Below are 12,629 nucleotides of genomic sequence, written 5' to 3'. Positions count from 1 at the left end.
CATGGCAACAGTAAGCTGGCATGTCCGTATAGATTTACAAATAATTGTCAAAAAATCTTCTTTTTTTCAAAAAATTCCTTAAAAAGTATATAAAAATGATACATTAAAAGCAAAAATCCCTTTAAATAGAGAAAGTGTATACTAGTTCGGTTATAAAGAATAAATTTATTGTTGTTTATATTGTATAGATGCCTTGCGTGATGCAAACCACCGTTTCGTTTTCGTATTCTCATAGTCGCGATCTGTTACTGGACCAGGTCCGTCTCGAGAGCGCGCAGCAGGTAATTTAACAGTGATCGATGGCGGGTGGATGTCATGATTGCCTTCATCGTCGGGATAGGCATCTCGGAATATAGTAACGGAATGCCACACGCCCAGTATTAATGGTCCGTGTGTAACACAGAGAATTTCGGTATCGGCGTTCTCTCCGGGCGGCTGTATTAACGGAAGTGACGCGTCGGCGTGGCTGATCAATACGGCTTACTACCACTGGCACATTTTGCATCGGTCAATCGCGTTTGCATAAAAAGCGTATTGCTGCATTATTTAAATGTTGTTCCACAAAGACGTCAACATCGATTAAACAGGACATATCTATTTACAGATATTTTTCGTTGCACTTCTAACGGGGTCTTTCATCGATCCTATCGAATTCGATGAGACGACGTATATAAAAGTGACATGCATTTTTTTTTTGTCAAAACCGCGACGCAAATTCCTAAATTGTCAGTTTTTGTTATTATATATAATCAAATGTTAAACATTTTAAACATCGATAAATATAAGTTTTTGTAATAATACTTTGCTCTGTAATAATAGCGCTGATTTCTATTAGCTCTAATTTTTTCATTGTGATTTGTTAAACATAAGGAATCAAAATTTTTTATAAATAGAAAAATATGAGATGTATTTTTACTATATTATAAATGTCAAAGTTTAAAGAGCTGAAACATCTCGTCGAAGTTTGAAATTCGCTTTTTCTATAACGCTTTGACATTTATTGCAGAAAAATGATTTCGGCCGTCAAAATTTGAGGGAGTGTTTCACACCTTTAAATCTCTGACAGGATTTTATGAAAAATAAATTTACGTGCCTCATATTTTCCCATGTTGTACAAATCTATATTTGTTTCAAAAAACTCTCTAAAAGAAATATATATGTTCTCTCATGAATTCCAACGTTTTCGGATTTTCAACATTTACGCATTCGATTAACGTGTGAACGATAGCGGAATTTGCGTGTTAAAAATAATTTGACATGATCACACGTATTTCTAAAACGATTATTCGATCTCGATGCGTTCTATAGGATGTTTCAATAGTTTCAATTAATCGTGAATTTGACGATTGAAGCGCCATCTTGTAACATAAATCGGATTGCATTATCGTCAATAATTGTATCGATTTCGCGATGTAGGCAGCTTCGATGATATCCGTAACATGGACTAGTAAATGCCATTTACAATAGTCTGATAAATGTTCGTACAAACGCGAGTTGCAATCAATCGTGCACGCGTATCGTGAATATCACGATCCGTATTCACGCGCGGCACGTTTACTTTTATACATTGCAGAATCGGTTCCCTCTGCTTCCTTTCCACCCCCTTGTTTTTTTTTCCTGCCGTCATTTCCTTTCACAATCGCGAATGGAGTCAGCAATACTGAAGCCTCGCAATCCTCGAGCTAAACCGTTTCCACAGCGGATACTGCGCGCGGTTCTATTATTTTTTTTTCTATAAAAAGCCTTCGCGCCTCACGTTTCACACGTGATGCCGTTTGTCGCATACGATTCTCACGCTATGCCGATTATACAATCGCGAATACACCAAGTTGAAATTGTTGCTATATAACAGGCTCTCTCTATTCAACTTTGCATTGAATTACATATGAGTAATTGCGAGATGAAATTTTCAAACAGCGAGTACTTGAACTTCGAAGCACCACTCATGACGTAGAAAAAGAAAAGTAACAGCATTAGCTTACAATACTTTACGTCAGAGCTATACAGAGGACTATAATCTGGCTCCGTGTGGTAATAGTTATTGATAAAGACATTATTATCTGTAGGTGAGCATAGACGCGATACGTGAGTCGATAAAACGCATCGAGGCACTCTACAATAATGTCTTAGCATTTTTAGAACGTTCTCTCTTTTCGTAAAGCAGCAAGTCTTATTATTTCCGAACACAACAGTCGTTTGCATGGAACGTGGAATAAAAAGCTTACATCGATGTATGACAACGGTATGCGCCTCGATGTTCAAAAAGAACGTCGTTGCTGCGGTGCACGATGCATTTCTTATTGATAACTATGAAGCATGAAAGACTATTTATAACTAGGTCTAATGAAATTGCTCTACATCGAATCGACGTCATTGACGAAGCTGTTGGATCCTAAATACGAGTCAATATCGGGAACTTTCCTTCGTATTTAGAATCTGATCATCAGCACGTGTAAATTTAATTATTGTTTAATCATGTTACAAACCCAAATAACGAATAGTCTACATGTCAAATTAATTTCTTGCATAAAATACAAAAAATAATTTCTCATAAGAAAATAGAAATATATATATCAAACTGGCTATTTTTTAGATACTTTCAAATATTTTATAAATATTTCAAAAAATGTTTGTAAATTATAAAATATTTATGAGCAAAGGATAACTGTAATAGCGCTGATAGTATTTTTAAAAAAATTACATATCTTCTATTTTAAATTTAAGTAAAATTTACTTTGGATTATTCTTTTTTAAAATTTTCTATATAGTTTTAATTATTTTTTGCCTGAATGTATTGATTGTTTATTTAATTCCTGAATTTTTGAACAAACATATTTGTTTTAAATAAGTTATAAATTGTCCTCATTTTACTAATGGAGTGAAAAGGAAGAGAAATATATAAAACAAAAATTATGTATAAAACTGATTAATCATCTATTTAATGTAATAAATATCAATGGTGAAATATTTTATAATTTAACTTAGTCATTCTCAATCGAATGATAATGTAATGCAGGTAAACAAATTAATAAACTAAATATTAAATGTGAAACGTTTAAACGAATTATAAAAATGAAAACAAAGGCAAACGCTCCAATCATTCCAATGTTTAATTTTTAACATTTTACTTAACTTATTAATTTAATTAATTAATTAATTTATATATTTATTAGATTAGTAATTTTCTAAATATTCGATTGAAGATGATTAAATTAAGTTGAAACGTTTCGTCACTAACATTTATATTAAATAAATAATAATAATTTTTTTTACTTAATTTGAATTTGTTTTACATGGCCTCTTTTTCTTCTCATTCTATTATACCTCATTTTGTATGATTTTCCGGTTTGTTTATGAAAATTATGGAGCGAGAGCGCAGTTGGTTTTTTCAGTAGTACGAGTCAATAGCGCGATTCGCGGGTCGCGCACGAACGGGATTTACTACTTATTGAGGCGACGCGTCGCGCCGTAACGCGGCGTAACTACTTGTTCATGGCGCGCCGTCCGTGTCCCGTATTAATGCCGCTTTGCAAATCCGTTCACCGGCTTGAATGAGAGTAGATTGTAGAAATTAATTAATGATCGAGTATCTTTATGACAATGTGCAAAATTTCTTATCGCGACGTTGCGATCGGCGGTAGTCGTAAAACGTTCTACGTCGGTATTTGCAGAGACTCCGGAATACCAGACATTGCGTGTGCCACAGCTCGTTCAACCCCGCATTTACGACCCTTTCTCACGCTAACGAGAAAACAGTTTACACAGGCATCCTAATGAACCAATTTTCCATCTGAAATACCGACGCCCGAGATATCATGAATTTTAACTAATTTTGAAAAAGCCTGCGGGCAGTATAACATTGTATTATTCGTTCTGGCCATCGCGCGTATTATTTGTGGAGTAAAATTATTTCAAGCACGTATTATTGGGAATATGGATCAGCAATTTTTTTGCTCGTACAACCGCATAAATTCAATCGTGCTGGCAGCATGCAACGATTTCAGTCTTCTTTTTATAGCCTTTCGTGATGGCGATGGGATAACGTTTATTCCAAGTAACTAGAGAGATCGCCATCGCCTCGTAAAGTAATCACGGATGGCGGTGTAGGCAGCTGTTATCGGAATTAGGCATCTTACAGTGAGACTAATCTGTTTTCTCTCTCTCTCTCTCTCTATCTATCTCTATCTCTCTCTCTCTGCATTACAGTTGTGCGAAAACGAGTCTCGCGACGTGCATTCGCTCCGGAAATTCGAGCGAAACTCGACGGCATCGCTAATTAGGATCACTTAGCTTCTACGAGTGCGGGAGCGATCCAACTTCCAAGAGGTGAGTTTAGTCTTTTCACATTATCAAAAGCATGTCATGCTGAATGCGTACTACGCAAAATTACGTAATATAATTTCGTGGAAAATCTCGAAAAGAATCTCTTGCGTGAGTATTCTAAATATTTATTCGAAAGAGTCTCGAGATGTAAAAGTAACGTCCATTTAACATGCCGTTGTAAATCGGGGGCACGAAACGCGGTTTTCCAACCTTTTGAACTCTGAATAATCGTGTTCGGAGCGAGCCGAGACTCCGCAACGATTTCTCAAGACGTTGCACCCCTGGAGCGAGCAAACGCATCGTCGAAAAAGGCAGCTTGCTCGGCCGCTGGTGGTGGAGAAAGAGGCAGGGTAGGACCGGTGCTTGTACCTCTCGAGAGGGGGTGGCGAGGTGGTGGCGAGGTTCACGGTAGTCTCGCCACCGAGCGTACGTCGGCTAGCTCCGACGTCGTTCGGTTCTGACCGGCTTTATCAGCGCCGGCGCTGTCACCCCTTTGACGTAGCAAAATGGCGGCGGCGTGTCGGAGGCGTCTCCGTTCGCACAGTGCTCGACGTCGCGCAGTCCGCGTATGTTCGCAATAACGTTCCAGCGGATCAACGTCGGCGTCGGTGACAGATCGAGCGGCACGCGATCGTGGCACCGCACTCCGATCACGCGCGCGTCAGACACGTTCCTTCTTCCGGTAACGCTGCACGTCGCTGACGCACGTTACTACCACCCTCCACCCCCCTCGTACACAGCGGAGCGAAATCGAGTGCACGGCGTGCGGGTTACGCGGTTGCGGTCGACACGGAAACGACGACGTGAAGAGCAGTGAGCGAACGGTACCAGGAGCGAGGGGGGGGAAGGAAAAAGAGAGAGATCACGGTTTACTGTGTATTCGGTACGTGAGATATTCATCAAGAGTTCTCGCGACACCGCGTGCTTCTTCCGATCTTCTTCGTCCCTTCATCCCCTTTTCCTTTCCCCTTCTCACTCTCTCTCTTTCTCTCTTTGACCTATCCATCGTTCCGAATTCGGTCCCGGAGCGCGCGGGAGCCCCTCCGTTTTTTCTTTCTATTTTTTTCCCATTCGTCCCGATCCGTTTTGTTCCCAGTCTCTCTCCTATCTTTCTCTCTCTCTCTCTCTCTCTCTCTCTCTCTCTCTCTCTCTGTCTATCTTACGTGCCCAGCGCTCTTTCACGGTACCGTAGTGAAATGCGCGTGACCGGTCGCGCCTCGGAACGACGGCGACGACGTGTCTGGCGTCGTTGGTGGTGCACGTTCCCCTGACGAGCACGAGAGACGCGCGACGGCGACTCGGAACATCCCTTGCAGCCCTCGCTACTATGATAATAACGAAAAGCACGGTGACGGCGGCGGCGGCGGCGACGACAACGACGACGACGACGACGACGGCGACGGCGACTCGGTGGCCACTTCTCCAGAATCGAGAGACGCTTGGTCGAATTTATCACAACGTCGGTGGAAAACGGCGATCAACGACGGACTTACATAGCGATGCTGTCTCGGCGATGTTGTCTCGCAATTGCGGCCGTCGCGTGGCACACGGGAACGACAACAGCAACATCATCGAGCCGCAGTGGATCAGCGATAGCCACACAGAAATCGTATCGGTGCTGCCGTACTACTATTATTGCCAGCGTCTCGCTATTATTAGCATCGTAGCCTCATTACTCGTCGACGACGACGTTCGCGGGGACGATTTGATATCAGGACGACTTTTGGAGCACCGGGACGACAACAACACGGCAACGAGCAGTGACGATCTTCGTCTTCTCAACCGTCGGAACGACGGTTTTCTACGTTGTTGCGCGTGACCAAGAGCCTTGCTATTTCTAGCCGCAATCGACGATACGCGCGACGGAAGGAGTGCAACCGATGATTAGCAAGGCGGCGTGCGAACGTTAATCCGCCAGCGTTAATCCCTTCTCGTATCTCAGTAAAGACTGATAGCGAGTCAATCGTTGATAATAACGCGTGTACATTAGTCATTTTCCGCGCCGATCGATCGTCATCGCGCCGGTATACAGAGAAAACAGTGTTACAGGCGAGTGCATAGGAACTCGTGTCACGTACGGTCATCGGCCAGTGTACACACACCGGCAGGGGAAGGGTGGGAGGGGGTGAACCAGGGTATAGGAGCGACGGGGGAGAAGGAGCCAGGTATCGTTGATCCAGATAAACCGGTGTATCGCGACAAGGTATACGGATGGACGCTTCGCCGCGGTCAACCTGTGACGAACTGTAAACAGAAATATTCCGTTAAGAAGTGAAGAGAGATAATAAAAAAAAAGCGCATTCGAGGTGCTCGTACTTACCTCGTACTTTCCGTACTTTCAAGCTTTTGCGCGTAACCAGCGTGTACGTCGCGACTATAAACACGGATTTCAAACGTAACGTATACTTATACAGACACATATATATCTGTATACGTGTGGATGAGACACGTATTTCGCGTTTGTACATTGTACGTGATAGAGACGCATAGTGAGCAAAGAGCAGGGAGATAAAAAGAACGAAAGACAGAGAGAATAAGACAGAGAGAGAGAGAGAGAGAGGGGGGGGGGAGGGAGAAAGAGAGAGAGAGAGAGAGGGAGAGGGAGAGAAAGAAAAAGAGAGAAAGGAGGATTATTAGTGCAGGCGTGCAGAGGATACTTAGCCTGCGTATCGTATACGAGACAGTGTATCTACACGAACCGGCGCGTGTTTCATCGTAAAGCAGCGTATAACTTTCAATACGGATCTCTACACGAATTGAGTGCACTGCTCGGTTGATTAGAGACAACTTGAAAGATTCAGCCGAGTAAAGGGGGATCCTCCGAACATGTCGCTGCTCAGCGTAACGGGTAAGCGTTTCTCTCATTCAATTTTCCGCCAAGACTGGTGATTTATTACACTTCCAACGAGATATAATTATCGAATTTAATTAGTGAAACATCTGCCAGTAGATTTGGGATTGTACTGTAACGAAGCAGCCTGAGTCTCGTTAAATTCTTTTCAAATTCTTCGAAAGATTTAAATTTATTATCATGATTTTTAGATTTATAGTGATTTATAGTGATTTACAAATGTTACGATTCTTTTTAATTTTTTTTTTCTTTTTGTTTTCAAAATAATTATTTCGAGTATATTCCATATAGACAGAATCTTGCAGCAATGTTGCTTGAGATAATTATTTAGAGAAAAAGAAAAATATTGTTGAAATAATCTACGTTGTTTGGGTGTTACACGAGTTTCTATTTAAGAGAAAAGAAAAAATTGAACTGGTCGTCAAATTTGTATGTGGAAATGCAGACGCGATTGAGAATCACGTCGAAATTTGTTGTTAAAACCTCCGCAGTTCGGAATGGCGAAACGTGCGATACAACGCTATTAAATTCTCGTGCAAAAAGCAGGCGGCTGGGTAGAAATAGTTTCGATAGTTTCGACTTCTTCGTGAGGTTTTTTTCGTCGGAGATAAAAACTCCTTCCTGTTGGAAAAGTTCAAAGAGGATTTTTCGGACTTTCCTGGATTTGCGTGTTGCAAGGAGAAAAAAAAAAGAACAGCAAAAACTCTGGAAACTACCGCGTGGTATCAATCATTGTTTCGTCACGGGGCGGACACGTGAGAGAGGCGAGTTAAGTGCGACGCGTGATGTAATTAGTGCTAATGAAATCGCTAATTGCGTTAATTGGAGACGCGACTCATGATGGCATGTCGTTAATGATGGGCATTAAGTATCGCGAAAAAGTTCTCGTTTGCATTTCTCACTGTGGCTATTCTCAACGAGCGAGGTGGTGCAACTTGTACAATTGCGTGATGATGCACTTCATTTTCAGTGCGATACCATAGAGAAATTACAATGCTGCGGTTGGATTATAATCTAGCACAACGACGTGATACTGTTGCGCGATACGCAAATCGATCGGCTGCCTTTATCGTTATCGCACATCTCTCGTTCTCATTGTCTCGCATCGTATCGTGCTCGATTATCGACTTAGAAATGTGATTTATACAGCGTCTTGCTTTTCGCGGATACACACATATATACATATATACATACACGTCGCCGAATACGAACGTACGTAGAATCGATATCGAAACGTCATGCGATAGCACGTAACTGTAACTTGATTTTATGATGGATGCAGGACGGTTATATCCATCATAACTTAATATCGTCACGGATATCTACTGTGCTAGGTAGAAAATATAGGCGCGGCCGACCGGCTAAAAAATATAATCGCACATAAAGCGATTTCGAAAGCGGAAGCTCACCGTTCCGCAAGCAGCTGCACGCGCGATACTGAAATCTGACTTGACTTGACGTTGCGAAATAATCCAATGTTCGCGAAAGAATCCCGCTGGAGAGGAGGTATATATACAAATTTTGTGTATATTTTTATATGCAGCGTTTCTCGTACATCTTATGAAGGTACGGAAAAATAGCTGCACGCTGAAATTATTAATGTCTGGTGCTTCGCGAGTGGATCATAATTTCGATATATACGCTCTACGTGATTCGTTATATCTGAGATTAAACGATTAACAACGTCGACCAATGTTAGTATAGGATTTTGTTGTGTATCTAATTATTAATAACCGCGTTTTAAAGAATATCGATATTTCGATACTTCGTTAAATGAACGGTGTGTGTTGTACACTTTCAAATTTTCCCTCGTTCGCTATATTTTTCCAGCGGGTTTAAAACTCGACAGGCAAAATAGTATTGCGTTATTTTATACGACGTATCTTTCCTGGTGTTACATGCCACGGCCTTTAACATGCATTGTTCACGCGTGAATCTAGATAAAAATATCTCCTCTCTCGAGTTTCTACTTTCTCCCACGTATTTCGCATAGGCGAATGTTCGGGGGAGATAGCTGACATCGTCTAGGCGAGAAAGCTATTCGAGAGAGGTGGAGGACCCAGAGATATATCGTTTGACAATAACGAGAAATAATGTTCGGCGTCGCCGTCTCGCCGCCAGTCTCATCCCGCGTGTATTCATAAATATCGCGTCGACGGCAATGCGCAATATACCTGCGCCGTATATATATGACACGACAGTAAGGCGAGTAAGAACAACCACCTGACTCAGGTGTGCTCAGGTGGCTTCTTCCAGGCCTGTGCATATACACATCTAACTCGTATATATCAGAGCGTGCGAGCGAACGAGGCTCGTCCATGACTATGAGACACGGAGAGAGCATAGTGCAACGGTTGACCCCGGGTACGCGGGGTCATTCCCTCCTTCAGCTACCGCCGCTTCAACCCCACTCGCCGCCCGCCACCACCACCCCCTACCGCGGCTCTTTTTTGCCATCCTCCTCCCACCTCTTCTCTCTGATACCCACCGCCGCCCTTTTCATCCTCTGCCTTCGTCTTCCTAACCGCGACCTGCTACTATCCACCTCCTCTCTCCTCTCTCTCTCTCTCTCTCTCTCTCTCTCTCTCTCTCTTTCTATCTGTCTATCTATCTATCTCTTTCGGTCTCTCTCTTACCGTGCTTGTCGGGTAAACGACGAGCAGCGATGTATCTACCAGGTGGTACGACCTATGTAAACCCACCGGTATATAATACTACCTCGGTCGAGCCAGCTTGGATTTTCCCTCTGTCCGTGAGTCAAGAGACGAAGTTAAGCACGGAAAATCGGTGTTATACATTGCAGCGATTGTTGTTCGCCGGGGTCTCTTCGTGCTTTTCGTGCTTCTCGCGCGTTCCGAAGACGATAGGATTACGAAAAGCGACGTATCGTTGGGAAAGGGCAGCAATTTGCGTGCGGAAACAGCGATCGGACTTAAACCGCCGTTGGCTGTGATTAAAGCGAGCTTGCGCACACGGTCAATTTATCTCTCCTTAGTTTTAGATTTAGATTCTCAGCGATTTGATTAAAACGATTCGTTCGTACTGCAGCTATTTTTCGTAGAATAAACAGTCTTGGAGGGATATTCTAAAATACCCGAGACGCTTTTAAAATATTTGAACAATGATTTAAAAGGGATACGTTTCAACTATGTACGCATATATATAGAAAAGGATGTAAAGTCTTTTCAGAGGAGAAAAATTCGCGGACATTTGCTTAAGAAAAAGTACTGTCGTAAGAACTATAACGATAGCATCGGACGAGAAACGATAGCGTAAAGGCGAGAGGAAGTCGGCGAGGAGCAAGAAGTGATTGAGGGGTGCTGTCACCCTCCTCATCACCTGAAAAAGAAACTCTTTCACTCTTCAAGCTCAATCCACTCACACTCCTTTTTATGCTTATAATCATTTTGTTATCACCCGTATAAACAGTTCGTCTAGTTCTCGATACTTTTTTTAAGTGTTTTTTATGATTTCTCGAAAGCTTGATTTTTTTTAAAGAATTGTCTAAATTCCGTCCCATACCTCTCGGAATGTCCAAAAGAAGTGCGGGAGAAAAGAAAAAGTTCGGACGATCTCGTTTGCGATGATAAGTGCGACACAAGTAAAAAGCTAGCCGAAATTTGAGAGGATTTTCTTCAGCATGATTTTTTCGGCGTGCTCTCGTTGTAGCACACAGCATTGTCGTTATAAATCTTCTCGTTATATTTCCTCTCTTCAGCGAAAACACAACAGTTTCAATGGCGACGTCTCTGGCAGAGACCTACTTTCTTTCTATCGTTTCCACGTTGCTCGCTCGTGTAGGGCCGCATATTTACGCGCTATGTTTCATCACCATGACGCCAGAAATGTGTCATCGTTAATGGAGATGAAATGCTCGCAATAACGATGACAATGCGTTTTATTTGCATTATCACGCGAATTTTTATTTTCGCGTGTTGTCGCGCAAAGTCGTACACGACATGCGACTGATTGGGATAGCATGTTGCAGAAATACGAAAAATCTAAAAGAAGTTTTGGCACGTATCGCATTTCGCACGAAGCTATTTCTTCAAGTCCATTTTATGTAATTTATTATTTTACAGCAAGCATATTTTTAGAATTATTACGCGACTGTTTCAGTTTAGTCTGAAAAGAAATAACAAAAATGATTTTAATATATAATGTTTTACGTGAAATCATTTCATCCTCTCTCTCTTTCTCTCTCTCTCATTCTAAATAACTAAAATTTTCATTTCATGTTATCTCATGTAAGTTATCAATTTAAGAATATAGACAAAAATTTATGAATAATAATATGTACCTTATATGTACGAAAAATATATAGTTGCTTTAGGATAAAAATATTTCGCTGAACGAAAATTCCCGTGAAATGCTGATTTTCGGGAAAACGGTGATGCAAAATGACTCCCCGCGTTACGTTGCATTACCTCGTTCCTTCGATTTCCTTGAATGAGGAAATTCGGTGGTCGATTTGCGGTAGTTCTGGCGCACTTTAAAGCCGTGCACGTGTGCGCACACTAACACACACTTACACAGACGAACGCGCGGGAGGGTTTCTTCAGGAAAAGGAAGAAGGAGCGTTATCTCAGGCACGGAAACTACCCTCGCAAACCATTCGTAAACGAAGGTTGATCTTATCCACCTTTGGAAACGAGATCTTCTGAGCTTTTCCTTGAGGCTGGCACCTCTTAAAACACTCCCGTTTCGCTCGTACATCACAAAATACGAATTTTTGTAAATAACAAATGCAATCATCTATTTTCTTTTTCTCCATATAAATATTGAGTAAGTTGATACACAACAAGAAAATGATATTTTAATATTCTACAGACAACAATAATTCTTAAGTTACATACGCGACATATTCTATATATAATTATGAGATGGATGTTGGTATCAGTCCGAACAGTTTACAAGCGAAATAGAATACACTGCACAAGAAACGTGGTAAGTTGTTCTCGGCAAAAGTTTCTCTTTATTATGTCGGTATTTCAAACAGAACGTACAACAATCGTTAAACTTGGCCATCGTTCAAGACCGCGAACGTGAAACGAAGCTGTATCTATATATCGCAATGTTAACGACAATATCGGTATACGAGATTTCGAGCAATTAACCGAGTTTATATTTGCACGGATAAGCCATTAATCTTCTAAGTTGTTGCTACTTGCCTTTAGTAAGGTAAACGTTCTTCCTATCGACAGACGTTTGTTTTATCGATTACTTATTTTAGATAAGCAGGAGAAGCCTTGTAAACATATATAATTTTTGATCGAGCAGAAATTTTTGCCATATATTAAACGTCATATTTTGCGTGAAGCTACGTCGATTATTGATACTGAAAAACGACAGGCCATTTTTTGCTCAAGTTTCTCGGTGAACGAAAACCACTTTTCCGAGCCGATGAAGGTTTAGTTTACCGAACGAAAAATTTCACGACGTGTTAAATGGTTAT

The 12,629-nt window shown here is 41.5% G+C and overlaps 1 protein-coding gene across 8 annotated transcripts in view; it reads left to right on the top strand.

The window, feature by feature from the left end:
* Positions 1-3,980: 3,980 nt before the first annotated feature.
* LOC105148508 (uncharacterized) overlaps positions 3,981-12,629 on the top strand; it is a 63,695-nt gene continuing 55,046 nt past the window's right edge. For 2 of the 8 annotated variants that reach the window (XM_087411426.1, XM_087411420.1), the window contains exons 1-2: positions 4,798-5,206; positions 6,966-7,171. In XM_087411426.1, the coding sequence (XP_087267552.1) occupies positions 7,150-7,171 (22 nt within the window). In that variant the 5' untranslated portion in view covers positions 4,798-5,206; positions 6,966-7,149. Of the gene's footprint in view, positions 4,327-4,795; positions 5,207-6,142; positions 7,172-12,629 lie in introns of those variants that run through there. The other 6 variants (XM_087411422.1, XM_087411424.1, XM_087411421.1 and 3 more) reach the window with 6 other exon arrangements.

The sequence above is a fragment of the Acromyrmex echinatior genome, chromosome 11 (genome assembly GCF_024713525.1).
Source record: "Acromyrmex echinatior isolate Ae372 chromosome 11, ASM2471352v2, whole genome shotgun sequence".
Classification (NCBI taxonomy): Eukaryota; Metazoa; Arthropoda; class Insecta; order Hymenoptera; family Formicidae; genus Acromyrmex; species Acromyrmex echinatior.
This window is presented reverse-complemented; position numbering and strand designations above follow the sequence as displayed.